The 17,806-nt window shown below is 41.0% G+C and overlaps 1 protein-coding gene across 1 annotated transcript in view; it reads left to right on the top strand.

The window, feature by feature from the left end:
* The window catches only part of dntt (deoxynucleotidyltransferase, terminal), a 122,730-nt gene that overhangs the window by 2,732 nt on the left and 102,192 nt on the right, over positions 1–17,806 (top strand). The window contains exons 2-3 of the mRNA XM_008429981.3: positions 8,019–8,193; positions 14,163–14,264. Coding sequence (XP_008428203.2) covers positions 8,019–8,193; positions 14,163–14,264 — 277 coding nt within the window. The remainder of the gene's footprint in view (positions 1–8,018; positions 8,194–14,162; positions 14,265–17,806) is intronic.

Raw genomic sequence — 17,806 nt, 5'->3', positions numbered from 1 at the left:
CCTTTCTGCAGATCAATAACAAATGTGATTATCTTCTTTTTCTTCATTACTTTGGGATGAAATGTGCATTATCCCCATTACATTTGGAGCTTTGCTCTATTTGTGCCTATTCAACCACAGAAAAACTCTGAAACTTTGCATGTATAGAACTTTAAACCAAAAACCGCATCTGGTTTGAAAGTGCAGCCGGTTAAAACTTTGATATATTTTCATAGAGCCGTAACACTTTGCTCAAAAGGAAAGCAGAAATTGACTCGACCATCTGCAGATTGCTGGCAGTAAGAAAACAGCACAACAGAGGTAACAAAGCGCAGAAAAAAAAACTTTTTTAATGACTTTGGTAACACATTTTCATGCCAAGTCACACTTAAGAACAAAAGCTTTGTGTGCCTGCTCCTTGGAGCGACGAATCCTCCATTGTGTGGTAATTATGGGAGCAGCATGCCCCGTTCGTTTCTTCCGTCTCTGAATGAAAGTGTCTTTCAAATCGCAGACTGTGAGCGCAGCAGAAGTCCTCTGCTTGAAATCAGCCGCGTTTCAGACTCGCTTTCGTTTGAGGCTGGTTGATACTCTGGATGCAGCCACCTCGCTTTTTTTTAAAAATATCGACAGTTTTGCAAAGCCGACACTTCAGGTTTTAGCTTTCGCAGCTTCGCTTTCGTTTAAGAGGAAGGGGGATAAAAATGAATGAAAACGGGCTCAGTTAAAGCGTCCAGACATGCATACAGTGCTACATTAAAAGTGCATGTGTGAGTAAGAGATTGTTTGAACACGTTTCTTCGCGTTCCTGCCAGCCTGGCCGTGGCAGCATTCCCAGAAACACAGCTTGAGCGTTCCTACGGTTACACTTGGCTTGATACACTCGTCTGAAACCAACGACAGGAAGTGGAGGCCGCCTGCCTCAAACTGACATTAATCCTGCAAGCTCACCAAACTGATATCAGCTGCAGTTCGATAGCAGCACCTCCCGTGTCTGGTCCTGTGCGCGTCGCAGGCAGACAGCCTGGAGCATATGGCCTGACGCGCTGCGCAACGCGCTCGCAGAGGCTCCAGCAGCAGACACACACGTCTCCCCGCTGGTCTGGCTTTCAGGTCCGATGCACATGAACGTCCGTCCAAATATCGACATGTTTTTCCTGGTTGACTGATGGGCCGCTTCAGAAAAGGGAGCAACCCAAATGTTCACACATGCTGTTTTGGTGTCATGTGCCAGCAGTCGTGCTAAACTAAAACAGTAAAAAAAAATCACATTTTGCTACTAATTTGAGATAATCTGTGAATTTATATTCTATGTGTTGTCTTTTTTATTATTATTGTTTTTCAAAATGAAAAAGTGTTGCTGTTTTTTTTCGCATTTTCTGGACTAAAAATAACCTTTTGTGTCAGCCATCATAAAAGATATGGCACCACCACACATGGATGGTGAGGCTGAATCTGTGAAGCCTGTTGCTCACTGGATGTAGACAGATTTCTTTCTTTCTTTCTTTCTTTCTTTCTTTCTTTCTTTCTTTCTTTCTTTCTTTCTTTCTTTCTTTCTTTCTTTCTTTTTAGGAAAAAGAAAAGCCTTTTTAACTGGAACATACAGTATATAACCCTTATATGTTGGTCTCAGGTCCAGTAGGTCGACCACCCGATTGACACATTAAGACTCTCTGTATTTATTTTAACAAATTTTTATTTATTCAAGTTGGTGGTTAACATCAGTCCAGCAACTTCTGCCCCTATACATTAAATAAAATACAATAAATAACCCTAAGTAAGCTACAGAGCGATAGCTTCAGTTAGCAGCAGTTAAACAGCTAAAATGGACATTAATAACGGTTAAAAACGTTTACAAAACATAGCAAAATTACTGAAGAAACACTGTATTTTATTAACTTTGTCTAAAATATATGTTAAAATATAATCCTTGTCAAGAAAACACAGAGCTGATAGTAATATGTACCATAGTTACAGACCAACAGAAAAAAGGGACGAGGAGCTGTCGGTTACCGGTTGCTATGGTAACCACCAACTGCCAAGAGCAGAGCTTAACAACACCAATCTGAGGAAACAGCTTGTTGACAAAACAAAATAAATTCAAGGAACAAACTTTGACGAATTTCACATCTATAATATTGTAAAAATAAAACCTTGTTCTATCAAATGGATGTATGTTTACTTGGTGTTAAACAGAAATAATGTGGTTAACAAAAACAGATTTCTTCCAACAAAAAGTTTATCTGGAAATGGATTTTGCTCCAGGGTTATAAAATAATAATTTAAATATTGAATTTATATAAAAACAACTTTTTGAGCTTTACCTCATGTCATAATGCCATTCCCTTATCAAAAATATACCTGGAAAGTTTGAGAAATGCATGTGTGAGAAATTATGTCATCACCATGGCAACCATTAAGCTGTTCAAAACGCCTGGTTGGACCTAGCCCCGCCTTCGAGACGCAGCTCTTCCTCTGAGCTTCAGTTTCCAAGCTGCTGAGCTTCCGAGTCCCTGCCCAACTCAGCTCCTACAGACTAGCCGGCCGCAATTAGCAAACGTCTCTGAGCAACACTGGTTAAAACACTGTTAAAAGGTTAACAGAGGAGCCATATTGTTTTGACTTCCTGAAGATGGAGTTTTTAAGTAGACAGAGATCCAATGTCAAGGTTTTAAATTTATTTGAAGTCATTTTTGATAAATGAAACATTTATAAGAGTTGAATGTAAAAGTCACTTGATTCTGCTATAAAATGGCCCTATGCCTCTAGCTGAATGACGTCCTAATGAGGTTTTTGAGCTATTTGATTTAGACACTTTCTTTCAAATATTAAAAAATACTCTCCAAAAAATCCGTTAAGAGCCAGTTTTTTTTTGTGAAATTGGAGTTACGTTCTACAGGAAAAATTGATGAATTTGCGAATACTGAACCGTGAATATGTTAAGTTCCTCTGTATCTCTCTTGGATTCGCTCATGGCAATGAATAAAACTATTATTATCTACAAGCATAAACACAATTAAGAGAGAAAACTTATTTAAAATTAATGATATTGTGCCTAAATTATACAAAATCCTACTTGCTTAAATAGTTGGAACATGCAAACCAGATTGTACGCTGAAATAAGTCTTGAGACAAATCAGAATCTAATGTAAGGGGACTTAGCTTAGTCACTTCAATAGGAAACAAATTGCAGCTTTTATTGCTCCAGCATGCAAATAACCTGCCTGCTGTGACTTTCTTGGTCTTAAATGGAGCCGTTAGCCAGACTCTCACCAGCTACTTCCTACTGTTTCTCTTTTATGATTCAATTCCTTTGGCGAGGCATCAAAGCAAGTGTAATGAGTAAATTAAGTAATAATCCCATGTTGATTTATTAGTATTAACATTTAAGGTACTTGCAGTGAGTCTCATAAAATGAAGGGGATTATGTACAATAGAAAGTAGGTGAAATTAGTCCAGGATGTTGTCTTTTTTCTTTAGTCAACTATTGATTTTAGCTGTTAAGTTGTCTACATGATGCGTGACATACAGGGAAATGGTGCTTTGCCACTAATTGTCAACACTACAGCAACAAGATATCAAGGTCAGAAAAAAGTTTTAAGAAGGAAAAATAACAAGGGAGGTATGCTTGCTTTACTTTGACAACCTTAAAATGTAGGTGTGATGAGGAATTTGGTGTGTTTCGGTTCCGTTCAGTTACAAAATAAAAAAAATATTAAACAAATGGTGACCTACACACCATCTCTGACATATTATCAGTAAAGCAGGTGCGGAGCGCCCGGAGAGAACCCACGCATGGACACGGAGAACATGCAAACCCCATGCAGAAAGAACCCAACTCTCACCGGAAACGAGCCCGACTTACTGCCGGCAATGCAGAGCAGACTCTGACACGTCTTAAGAGTGCGACCCCCCCTGTAATTGGAGCATACCCTCCGGTCCCCCTTTTTAAACAAGGGGACCACCACCCCAGTCTGCTAATCCAGGGGAACTGCCCCCGATGTCCATGCGATATTGCAGAGTCGTGTGAGCCAACACAACCTTGCAACATCCAGAGCCTTAAGGAACTCCGGGTGGATCTCATCCACCCCCGGGGCCCTGCCACCGAGGAGCTTTTTGACCACCTTGGCGACCTCGTCCCCAGAGATTGGAGAGCCCAACCCAGAGTCCCCAGGCTCAGCTTCCTCAACAGAAGGCATGTTGGTGGGATTGAGGAGGTCTTTGAAGTATTCTGCCCACCGGCCCACAACGTCTCGAGTCGAGGTCAGCAGCACACCATCCCCACTATAAACTATGTTGGTGCTGCACTGCTTCCCCCTCCTGAGAAGCCGGATGGTGGACCAGAATTGCCTTGAAGCCGTGCAGAAGTCTTTCTCCATGGCCTCTCCAAACTCCTCCCACGCCCGAGTTTTTGCCTCAGTGACCACCCGAGCCGCATGTCGCTTCGCCTGCCAGTACCCATCAGCTGCTTTTGGAGTCCCACAGACCAAAAAGGCCCGATAAGACTCCTTCTTCAGCTTGACAGCATCCCTCACCGAAGGCGTCCACCAATGGGTTCGAGGGTTGCCGCCGCGACAGGCACCAACAACCTTGCGGCCGCAGCTCCAATAAGCTGCCTCGGCAATGGAGGCGCGGGACATGGTCCACTCAGACTCAATGTCCCCCACTACCCCCGGAACGTGTTCGAAGTTCTGCCGGAGATGGGAGTTAAAGCTCCGTCTCACAGGGGACTCCGCCAGACATTCCTAGCACACCCTCACTACACATTTCTGCCTGCCAGGTCTGACCGGCTACCTCTCCCACCACCGGAGCCAACTCACCACCAGGTAGTGGTCAGTGGACAGCTCTGCACCCCTCTTCACCCGAGTGTCCAAGACATACGGCCGCAGACCCGATGAAATGATGACACAATCGATCATCAAACTGTGGCCTAGGGTGTTCTGGTGCCAAGTGCACATATGGACACCCTTATGCTTGAACATGGTGTTTGTTATGGACAATCCGTGACGAGCACAGATGTCCAGCAACAGAACACCACTCGAGTTCAGATCGGGGGGGCCGTTCCTCCCAACCAGGCCCCTCACTGTCATTGCCCACGTGAGCGTTGGAAGTCTCCCAGTAGAACAAGGGAGTCCCCAGAAGGGGCACTCTCCAGTACCCCCTCTAATGACTTCAAGAAAGGGTGGGTAATCTGAAGTGTTGTTCGGCCCGTAAGCACAGACAGCAGTCAGAACCCGTCTCCCCACCCATATGCAGAGGGAGGCTACCCTCTCGTTCACCGGGGTAAACCCCAACGTACAGGCGCCAAGATGTGGGGCAACAAGCATGCCCACTCCTGCCCGGCGCCTCTCACCGTGGGCAACTCCAGAGTGGAAGTACGTCCAGCTGGTACGTGACTGGTTCCAGAACCAGAGCCATGCGTCGAGGTGAGGCCGACTATTTCTAGCCGGAACCTCTCAGCCTCACACACTAGCTCCGGTTCCTTCCCCACCAGAAAGGTGACGTTCCACATCCCAGGAGCCAGCTTCTGCAGCTGAGGATCAGACCGCCAGGGTCCCCTCCCTCGGCCGCCACCCATCACACACTGCACCTGATTCCTTTGGCCCCTGTCATAGGTGGTGAGACCATTGGAAGGGGGACCCACGTCTCCTCTTCGGGCTGAGCCCGGCCAGGCTCCGTGAGTAAAAGCCCCGTGGCCACCAGGCGCTCGCCATCGTGCCCCACCTCCAGGCCTGGCTCCAGAGTGGGGCCCCAGTGACCCGCATCCGGGCAAGGGAACGCCGGATCCAAAGTTATTGTGCATCATAAGGGGTCTTCAGGCTGCACTTTGTCTGGTTCCTCAGCTAGGACCTGTCTGCCTTGGTTGACCCTACCAGGGGCATGAAGCCCCAGACAGCATAGCTCCTAGGATCATTGGGACACACAAAGAAGAGGAAAAAGACCTAAACTGCAGAAAAGGGTTATTGAGTCTAATATGAAGACAAACACTCCAAGGTCGACCTTATCAAAACTCAGCAAAATATTTTAGAGACTCTAAAAAGAGCTTTAATACTATAATGCTGAAGATCATCAAGAAATGTTGAACTAATCAAAAACAATTTCCAAAATCTTACCAATAAACGAACATTTTGAGATGTTAATAAATTTGACTACTTCAGGAAAAATAGTTGATTATTGAGCAGATAGAGGATTAGCCTTGGTAGAAATGTGGCCAATCAAGGTGCAGCCTAAAGTCTTTCCAATTACTCCGGGGGGTCTAAAGAGAGGAAGAGGAGGCTCAATTATGCATGACTGAACACCTTGATTGGGTGCAGCACTTGAAACGGATCAGAATCAGGAAGCAGGAAAGAAAAAAAAGTCTCGTGAGATGAAGTGGGCAGCGGTTCAATAACTTACTTACCCAGAGTCGATCTCCCAAACAACGCACACAAAGACCTGAAGTGCATTTAAAACGTATTCTTTCACTCTGCTGAGACCATAATGGAGATGCACTTGGTGTTAAAATGAGGAAAATATGCTATAACTTACAATACTTATTCATCAATATTATGAAATTATTGACGGATTTCTTGCTGAAAAGTTGCTTGTAAGTTAGATTTGTCTTATTTCAAGTGTATTAATATTTTTACACTAAAAACCAGACCAAAAAGTACTTGGTAAGATTTTGTGTTTTGCAGTGTAACTTAAGGAAGTCATGGGCCAAATCTGATCGAAAGTTTATAAACCCTTCAAATGAAATGTTTTTATTCCTTTGTAACTTAAGTTTTCCTCCAGTCAGAGGGTAGAACCATTTAAATCAAAACAAAAACACAAGATAATCATGTGTTTTTGTCTGATGTGCACATGGGGTTCTGGTGGTACTTATGCAGAGAATCATATTGAAATTAATGCTGACATTTAGCATGTTGTTCCCAGTGATACTGATACCGACCATCCGGATAATGATGACGCAGATATCAAAAGAGGCGCCGTCTGGTGTGTTTGGTTCTGTGGGAGCGAGCCAGGCTAAGTAAGAGTGATGATAGATCATTGAACCCTAATGGGACCTAACTGGGACCGACCCAGTGTGTGTGAGAGAAGCTGGGTCCTTCGTTTTATTTGCTGGGACAAGAATATCAAATGAATGGGTGGCAGAGATTTTTTGAAAAACAAAAAAGAAACATAAATACCTGGTAAAAGAAACTAGTTTTGAGTTATTATTATGAACATTTCAGGAACTTTTTGTCTTCATTTTGACTTTAATAGTTTTAAACTTGAGTGACTTTTGTAATATTTGTTTATATTGAGGCTAATTTTCTAGTCTGGCTCAAATTTTTGTTGTGGAAACATGTGAAACTGAACACCAATTCAGCCATGTTGCTATTATTTGGAATTTCATGCTGGGTTTTAAGGTTTGGGGTGTCAAAATACATCATATTATTTTCCACATCAGCTAAAATTAAAGGGGAGGTTTTATGTAAAATCAACTTATATCATGTTATAAAGTCTTTCCTTTGTCAAAAACATACCTGGAGTGTTGTTTCCCCACTCAGCTCCTCCAGACTAGCGGCAGCAGCAATTAGCAAACATCTGCTGAGCTTAGCATACAAACGACTTCTGAGTCCAGCTACAGTAATAATGGTTGTAAACGGTATCATGGAGAGGTTTTGTGAGGCAGAGTGTCGGAAAGACTAGGTGATTCTTAAAGGCACACAGGTCTAACTTCCAGTCGTCAAATTGCAAAGTCAAACTTATTTTAAGTTATTCTTGATGTTTACAGCATTTTTATCACAACTGAAGGCAACATAGTTACTTGACTGTTCTGTGAAATGTCACTATGTGCCTGGAAATACATGATACAGCCACTCTGGAGGATTGGACTAGGCCATCCCTTACCTATGGACTTTTAACTGTTTGGGTTTTTTGTTGAACTCCAACCAGCAGCCAGTTGTTATGATATAACTTTAATAAAAGGATTTTATGCAGAATGTTTTTAGTATGTGAAATGACACGTGGAGAACCTGAAGAAGCTCTGACTGAATTTGTTCCTCTCTTCACAGCGATGCGGTCACCCATGTGGTGTCGGAGGACAGCCAGTCGTCTGCCCTCTGGGCGTGGCTTAAAGGTCGCTCGTTGTCGGATCTTTCCACAGTAAACGTGCTGGACATCAGCTGGTTCACCGACAGCATGAGAGAGGGAAGACCTGTTCCCGTGGAAACCAAACACCTCATTCAGGTTAGTCTAGGCCGATCATGCACAACTAAACAAACGATTACAGGTTACAAATTAACTCAGTTTTTTAAAGTTAGAGCTCCATTCTCTTGTTCAGTTATTGTAAATAAGAATTTGTTCTTAAAGTGTAACTATCTCCCTTGTGAAAGCATAACCCCGCCCCCTGAAAAATGTCAGCAAAATGGGCGGAGCAAAGAGACACTGAGGGGCGTGGTCACGTCTGGGGACGTTACAAAAGAATCACTGTTGCTTACTTATAAACTTTGTCGCTTTATTTAGCGACTTTCCAGAAACCTTTAGTGACTTTTCACACTCACTATTCAAACTCCTGACTCGCCGTGTCTGAGGTAAGGCTGGGCAATAAATCGGTAACGATGTACATCACGATAAATGCATCATATGTCTGATAAAATGTTAAATAATTTCACTGAACCCTGATCTAGAACTGCACGGCATTCTGGGGCATGTAGGCAGAGGAACGGCTTTAGCCGCTCAGTCTTAACAACTAGCTAAGCAAGGTTGATCGCTTCAACTACCTCCCTCACTCTTTGGTTACTTAGCAACTCACTCACTCTTTGGTTACCTAGCAACAAGCTGTTGAGTAACTTGCGCATTAGCAGTTTAAGGTTTCAGCGGCATGCTTCATAACTGCTCAAAAATAGAAAAACAACGGCGTGGAGAAAAGAGAAAATGAGTCCAACAGCTTGAGAAGAAACTGCAAATAAAACAGGAAAGGTCACGTCACCAGTTTGGGCAAACATCTTCACTTTGGTCGTGTTTGTGTGGTAAAAAGTGTATCCCTGAGCTCTTTTGCAAGTCTGACGTGTAGCGAATAGATTTTTTCAGCTATCTATAACCTCAGGTTGAACTTGTTGTAACGTTCAATATTGAGGAAGATTATCAGCTTTGCTGAACGTATTCCTCCAGTCTTTCAAGGAACTTTCTTACAAGGCCAAACAGAATCTTTGCACAGCGCTGACGATCTGTTACTACTTTACACCACATAGATCTCTTAATCAGAAGACGTCTGGTTTCCAGTTAACATCATGTTGTTTGATAATTATGTATGCTGACTCACTTTTAAGACAGTTTTGACATTTAGCAAGCAGATTAATATATGAATCATTCAAAAGATGCTGGAAGTTTGATGCCTGGCTACAGATGTCTCTGCTCAGTTCTCTTCTCTTCTCTTCTCTGATAGTAAAAAATAAAAAACAAACATCCTCCAGATTGTGTGGGTGTGTCAAATGAACCCATCAGCTGTATGTCAGGGCTCATAGCAGCCCACTAACAGACACACATGGATGTATATATATCCATATTTTCATGGATGCTCAGTGTTTTCTCTCTTGAATGGCAGCAGCAGAGCCTGGGAGCAGATCAGGCCTTCATACATAACACTCAAGCGTTGCCAGTTTGACAGCCGTGATGTTTTCTCTGTGTAGCCTGCTTGGACAGTAATGAGAAAATAATACAGCGCAGATACTTTATATTCTTTGGCGGTGAGTTAGGGGTGTCAGGAGAGTTGTTCCCATTCGTCCTTAAAATGCACACCAGCAGAAAGTATTCACAGTGTTTTATTTCTCTACATTTTGAGATATTACGGCATTATTCTGAATTGTGCTAAATCAGTGTCTTTCCTCAAAATTCTGCACATAAATACTTTGTTACAATAATGTGGAAAAAGGTATATTTTATTCAGATAAATATGGAAAACCAAGAAATCACATTAACATAAATATTCACAGATTTTGTTTATCTACTTGATCCACCTTTAAATCTGAATCACCTGTCTTTAGTTAGCTTAAGCAATTCTTCTTTGCACCAATCTGATGTTTGAATGACCTAAATAACAGATTAAAACAAGAAATGTCTTAATTGTTGACCTTATATGTGTATTTGTTCAACAATTTAGCTACAAAAAAGGTTTTTAATTTAAAATGTTGGTTATTTTGTTGGTATATGGTTAGATTAAAATGCAATTAATTCCGATTCATTAATTAGACACTTCAATTTACTCAGTTAAAACATTTAATGAAGTACCACAGTTAATCTCTATCTAGCTGTCTGATAAGAATTTATTAAGATTAACTGGATTTATTTAATCTGAATCTAGCCTGAATTGAAACCTATGTAAACTGGAGCTGAATTGAACCGGTTTGTCATGTAAACTGTCCTGACATCAATTTGTTGTGGAGATATTGCATTTAAAGGGGCAGCATTATGTAAAATTGACTTTTTGAGTTTCACATGGTGTTATAATTTTTTTCCCTCATCCAAAACAGAAAAAACAAACAAAAAATACAGAGTGTTGCTTTAATTCTTTCATGCATGTTAGAGAAATCTTTTAATCTCCATGGCAACCATTCATCTGTGCAAAACACCTGGTTGGACCTAGCTCCGCCTTCAAGACGCAGCTCCTCCTCCGAGGTTCAATTTCCAAACTCTGCCTCCCCCACTAAGATCCTTCAGACTAGCCAGCACCAATTAGTAAACGACTGTTGGAGCTACACAACATCTGAGCTCATTATAAGAGCTGCTTATCAGTGAAACGCTGCTAAAAATGTTATTAAAGGGTTAATAGAGGAGCTGGGTTGTGATGACTTCCTGAAGTTGGAGTTTCAGAAAGAGCAGGAGTTTTAAAGAGACGAAGGTCCAATTTCAAGGCATTAAATTACAAAGTTAAATTTATTTTAAGTCATGTTTTATATATACAACAACTGAAGGTAACTAAGGGTGCGTTCACACTACAGCCTGAAGTGACCCAATTCCAATTTTTTGGCAATTCCGATGTTTTTGCCGAGGCCATTCACACTGCCTGTAAATGCGACCTGTATGTGTTCTGCAGTGTAAACAGACCTGAAAGGGTCCTGCATGCGCAGTAGAGGGCGCCATAGCGTCAGAGTTCTCAGTTCTGCCAACCGCCATAAAAAGAAGAAGAGCTCAGTGTTTGCGGAAGTAAACAAGGAGGCTAACGGTGGAGCTTAGCTCACATATTTGAAGTTGTTAGCTGGAGCAACATATTAACAACTTAATCTTCATTATAGTCCATCATGGTTGTTGTTTTTCTTCCCTCTTGCGCTTATCAGGACGCAGAATAGTGAGATTTGTTGAGAATCGGTGACGTTCAGTTCGGATGAATGCGACCTGAACGTTATGTCGCATTTGAATCGGATACGTATCGGATGTTTGTCGCATTCGAAAAAGAATCCGACCTGTGCTGTTCACACTGCCATGATAAGATCGGATACAGGTCGCATTACGTCAAAAAAAATCGGAACTGGGTCACTTCAGGAAGCAGTGTGAACGCACCCATAGTTATTTGGTTGAGCTATAAAATGGGAATATGTGTCTGGAAAATACATATTACTGTCCCTTTAAAGTCAAGGACATTTCTGGTATTAAATCTGCTGAATTGGGATATTTTATTTTCTGGTTTGGCTGCTTAAGTGGAAACTGTGTCAAGATCCACAAATTCTTCATTTGAAAAGAATGAAAAGGGAAAAACAACTCAGTGAGGAACTGAGTGTGTGAGGATGTGTGTGCTGAGGAATAGTTGCAGGGCCAAAACAGGAAGTGGAATCTCATGGACCTTTGCCCTGATTGCTGGCCTTCGTTAACCCGCTCATTTGGCCGTGTGACGGCCTTCAGCGCGACAGGAGCCACAAGCCTGGATCGTCTCGACGGTTCCAATGTGAACACGAGACCGTGTGAGATGTAGCAAAGCTTATGTTGCCCTTTCGTCTCAGCATATGGTGTGTGGAGCAGCGAAGCCCCGGTGTGCAGACTGTACACATTAGATTAGCTACATCTAAGTCACAGAGCAAAGGTGAAGAGGACGCTGGAGGGAAGCCCAGTGGGGGATGTGCTACCTCTGCGCTCTGGTTTCCTCCCTCTTGTACAATATGGCTGCATAATATCCGAGCCCAGATGGGGAACCAACCTCAGCATGCTGAGGCACCGAGGCTTTTCTCCACGGAGCCACAATGCCATATTACATTAAACCAACTGCAGTTAAGGTGGAATAGCAAAGGAGAATCCCCTCCTGTTGGGTTTTAAGGAAACACAGACGGGAAATAATGAAGGCAGTTTTAGTTCTGGCTGCCAGGAAAAAAATGTGGCGTGAAATAAATTCAAAGCCGTTATTTTTCAGGAGGGAAACGAGGAAGAGTCCTAGGGGAGAATAAACGCTGATCATGTTTGAATCCAGCCCAGTGTGTGATGTGTTAAATCATTTTAGCATCTATTAAAGACTCTCTGAATTAATTCCTGGATGAGGGTTGTCTTTCCAACAGAACAAAAACATTTACTTTTAATGATTTTCAGCCTCTTTATCTTCCAGAATCACACTGTAGTTAGTTCAGTGTGAATAAAAGCATCCCCACAGAATCATACTGCCTCCACCGTGCTTCACAGGTAGGAAAGTGAATTTAGTATGCAGGTCAAAACATTTATTTTGGTCTCAAACTTCCTCCATAAAACCCTGATTGACCTGTCAATGCTGTTGTGTTTGGTGATATTTGCGATGTTTGGAAAATACATTTTGTCTCAGTAGAAACAAACTTTTATTAGACATTTAATTTATAACACAGGTTTTTATTTATCCTGTGGAGTTATGCATATGATTTTACTTTAAATTAACTAGCAGAAATTTCCCCTTCAGAAATGTGACTGTAAATGTGGCCTTCTGGTGATAAAGTCAAAACAATCAGCATTAGAGCGAGTTGAACAGATTGCAGCCAATCAAATTACTCTAATTTGATCATGTGACAAAGCGCTAGCTGGTTAGCATGGCTAACTGCTAAAGGGCTTCTTAACGGTTCTTTGAAATGGCAGAGATGCAGTATTTGAGCTGAAATGGTGAATTTGGTTGCTGCATTAAGTTTGTTATGTTTTAAATTGTTAAATTGAAGAAAAAGTTTCTAGAGTAAAATGCACAGCTGTCATTGATATGATGGGAGCTTTTTGCTAGTGACTTTAAAGTAAAAAAATCATGCATAGCTGCACAGGATAAACAATCTGTTTCCATTAAGGCTTTGTTTCTCCCATACAGCAGGAGCACAAAGTGAACAAGACAGATTAATAAATGAACAAACTAAAATGTTGTTGAAAACAACAACAGGATTTTGAAAAGTCTAAGCAAATAAAAAGAGAAATAATCAACAAGCAATCGAATACGAATTTCTGCAGCTCCTCCAGAGTCGCCTCAGGCCTCCTGGCTCCTTACTTCCCCAGCCTGGTAGTTTGGAAATGTGCTCTGAAGGTTGTGATATTATTTTATAACTCCATCCACACGTTATATTGCTAATTGGATGACTTTTGAAAGCAGTTTGATTGATTTTACTTCAGGGTGAAAGAGGTCGTATATTTTGTGTGCTGAACTTTCTTTGACATTTGTCCTTTCACATTTTGCCCTGCTTTGTCTACCACATATAATTACAATAAAAAGAAGCCATGAATATTTTCCGCATACATTCTCTCCACCCACGTCTACGGATGATTGTCACAGCACGCCATGCTACATTTTATGATGTGTAATTGTCTCCACGAATATTAAAAATTACTTTGGTAATCCGTTTGCAGCTTATTTCACAAACGTGGAGCGTTTTATTCGTGGAATGAAAAGGCAATTTACAGGAAGAAAATTGGATGATGACAAGCAGATTTGTAATGCCACGGGTTAGGTAGTGTAATGGATTTGGATGCCACCAGACTGTGAGATGAGTGTCATTAGCCTGTTGCCCCGGAGACACATAGTCATAAAAATAACTTCTCCAAGGCAAATGGCTGCATTTAGATGTAATTGAATTTGAACTCTTGGCTGTGGGCTCATCAGGAAATGACCTCACACACTTTTACACATTCAGACCATCGGTGGTTTGGACTCAGAGGAAAATATGACCATGGGTTTGAGCGTGAATGAGTTTGTGGCTCTCTGGTTATTTATGTTTTCACATTTTCTTTGCAAACAGGACATCCTGCCGGAGGCTCCTAAGGCCGCTCCCGTGAACGAGGTTTCACAATACGCCTGCCAGAGACGGACAACCGTAGAAAACAACAACAGGATTTTCACAGTAAGAAACACTTAGTGGCTGCCCTGCTTTGCGATGCAAAACGCTCCCCTAATCTGTTCTGCTCTAATTGGATAGCCGGCTTGCCTCACTCACCGGCAGTCTGACACAAAAAAACATTAACCTCCGAATGAGCAGCATCTGCAGCCGCGACGTGCCGGAGGCAGAGCAGCTGACATGCCGGTGATCCCTGCCACAGGGGGGCAGACATGGACACGCCCTGCAGCTCCGCCGCCGTATCAATCTCCTGTCTTGTCAATGGGAGCGATGGGTCTGTCTCTCTGCCATCTGTGGGTTTAGGATCACAGGAAGGAGAAAATCAGCAGCAGAGGAAGAGGTTACTCAGGTTTATTAAGTTAAAGCTGCAGTATGTGACTTTCTTGTGGCATGAGATGGATAATCTGTGAAAAAAAATCTGTGTGGTGCTGCTCATCCCCCCCTTATTGCTCTCTGCTGTAGAGTAAAACAGTAAAAGTACTTCACTACTGTTCATATATTTGAAAAATCAGCTTTTCAGAAATACAAAATCTTACCAAATATTTTTTTGTCTAGTTCCTTAATGTACTTGACTTTAGACAAAACTAACTTTTAAGTAACTTTTAAGTAAATAATTCCTGAATATTGATGAAGAAGTACTAGTTCCACCGGTAGATTATTGTACTTATGTCACAGTCGTTACCTAGCAACACCGGCCAAGCCCCGAGCCGTTGCCTAGCAACCCAGTTATAGTTCCACTGGCAGAATATTTCACTTACAAACATTCTTCCCGTGTTATGAGTTAATTTATATTCCAATGGAACTAGTACTTTTTCATCAATATTAAGGAATTATTTACTCTAAAAAAGTCTGCTATTGAAAAATTACTTAATGTTTTGTTGTATTTCAAGTTTACTAAGATATTTGCAGTAGACACTATACCAAGAATATTTGTTAAGATTTTTTTTAGTGTTTGCAGTGCTTGAGCATTTATCTTTCTGAGAACTTTTTATTTTGACTTCCTACATTTTAAGAGAAATATCTGTACTTTCTACTCCTTATATTTACACATAGGACTGAAAGAGATAATGATAGAAAAAAAAATCCACCGCTCGTACAAAAGCTGTGTTACAGTGTCTGTAATTCACCATTTAGCTGGATGCAACCACAGCAAAGCAGAAGGAGAACACACTGTGGCATGAGAAAACAGAATCAATGGAGACTTTAACCTGAATAACATTGCAAACAACAGAGGAAAACATTCAGAGACGCAAAACATTCCCCATCTGTTGCCTTATTTTTAAAAATCCTTCCATTTGTTGGCTCACAGAGCGATTAGGGATGAATTCTCTGTGTCTTGTGCAATCGAAATGATCAGTATTTTGTAAAATTTCTATACCAATACAGTGCAAAAGAAAAAAATAATACATTTTGTATAACTAGAACTTCTTATTTATTTTAGACTTATCGAAAGTCAGTTTTTATTCTTGAAGGTGAAAATTACATTTTACTTTTTGTATCAATCAATCAATCAAATTTTATTTGTATAGCACATTTCAGCAGCAAGGCATTTCAAAGTGCTTTACATAATTAAAATAAAAACAGAAATAATCAGTGAGAAAGAGAGAGATAAAAAAAAAATTACATCATTAAAACGTCGAAAACAAAGAAGAAGAAATTAAAAACATTAAAGACATAAAAACATGGAAGACATCAAAACCCGCACTCTAACCCTAATTTAGCCATAAGCAACTCTAAACAGGTGGGTTTTAAGTTGAGATTTAAAGGCTCTCAGTGTTTCAGCTGTTTTACAGTTTTCTGGAAGTTTGTTCCAAATCTGTGGTGGATAGAAACTGAATGCTGCTTCCAAAACCCCAAAACTTGTACTTTTTCACTTTTACTTGAGTAAAACAGTCCGACCTTGTCAGGAATGGTGTGGATGGTGGTCAGGAGAAGACACAGGTAGACCCAGGATGTGATGAAAATGATGAATTTAATGATAATAATGCTCAGACAGTCCAGGACAGGCAGCAAGGCAGAGAGACAAGCGCACAGCTAAATGCCGGTAGCAGCTGACTTACAGGACAAGCAATGAGAGCCAACGCAAACCAGGACTTGGTAGTACCACTGGAGAGCATAGACAATAGACAGCTTTAGACAAACGTAAAACAAGGATCCGACGAAGAACACAGACAACAGGTGAGACTAAATACACATGGGGTAATCAAGGGAACGAGACACACCTGGGAGACAATCAACGGGGGCAGAGACAGACTCACAGGGAACAGGATCACACAGAAAAAACTCAAAAATAAACACACAGAAACACGGATCATGACAGACCTGTACTTGTACCTTCACTCGAATATTTTTCAAGTATCTGTACTTCTACTTAAGTAGAAAATGTGAGTACTTTTGACACCTCTGGCTCTCAGCCAGTCATGAATGCTAAGGCTAGTTAGCATGATGGATAAACAGTAAGTTGTTTCTCCACCATTAGCACATTTAGCAGCGCATTCATGACTTTGATTGACAGCGCTAAGCCCCTCCTCCTGACTCTGATTGGTTGATTTTGGTCGGGAGCGGCGCGTGTCTTCAGACGGCAATAGCAGCTCAGGGAAGAGGTGGAGGAGGTTGATATTTTCACAGATTATCTGTCTCACATTAAACATTCACAACATAGTGACAGTTTTAATACATATCTTAAAAAAAGCATATTTTTTCAAATCAAAGTTGCATACTGCAGCTTTAAGAGTTGGTGAGCGGGAAAGGAAAAGGGGAAGGATGTTGCATTTATGATGATAATTAACAGCAGCTGCAGGTGGTGAGCGCGTTCCTTTCCACTTAGATTAAACACTAACTTAAAATGTATTTTCAAACAAATAATACAAAAACTCGACACCTGTCTGGCATAACATTATGACTACTAGTTTGGTAGTATACTGGTTCTTCGTTTGGTGTTAAAACATGCCTGACGCTCTGAGGGAAGAACTATTTTAATAACTGGCCAAAAATGAGAAAGAATCAACAATTTAAAAAAATGGAGATGTAATTAAAAATGCATGTGTTAGTGGTTTTTCAGCGTTTTCATGGAATAATTGCTTTGAATTAACACAACAGAACAATACGAAAAGCACCAGTAATAAATATTTTATCTTTTCTTCTGGTCATTAGGTTAGAAACTATATAGTTTTTCCACAACTATTAACATCCCACAAAAAATGGATCCATTCTCTTTTTGCTAAATAAAAATAGTAATAATAATATAAATATCTTGATTATAAAACTTTAAAACAGAAGGCAAATCATGTTTAAAAAAACTGCATCACATTTCCTATTGTAGATATTTATCTAAAATTCTAAGATTTTAGAAATATTATGCAACATTTGTAGCTCTAAATGTGTCTTATTGTGCTGGACGAGAGTAAAAGTGTTGCAGATCTCTGGGTTAGTTCTACAGACACTCAGCACCAATACTTAAGTCACTTATAAAGCACTTTAAAAACAGCTATTAACTGCACCAAAGTGCTGTACTGTGTTCATGAAGACCTTGGTTATTCTTGTGCTAT

This window comes from Poecilia reticulata, chromosome 15, assembly GCF_904066995.2.
Source record: "Poecilia reticulata chromosome 15, P_reticulata-male-v2, whole genome shotgun sequence".
Classification (NCBI taxonomy): domain Eukaryota; kingdom Metazoa; phylum Chordata; class Actinopteri; order Cyprinodontiformes; family Poeciliidae; genus Poecilia; species Poecilia reticulata.
This window is presented reverse-complemented; position numbering and strand designations above follow the sequence as displayed.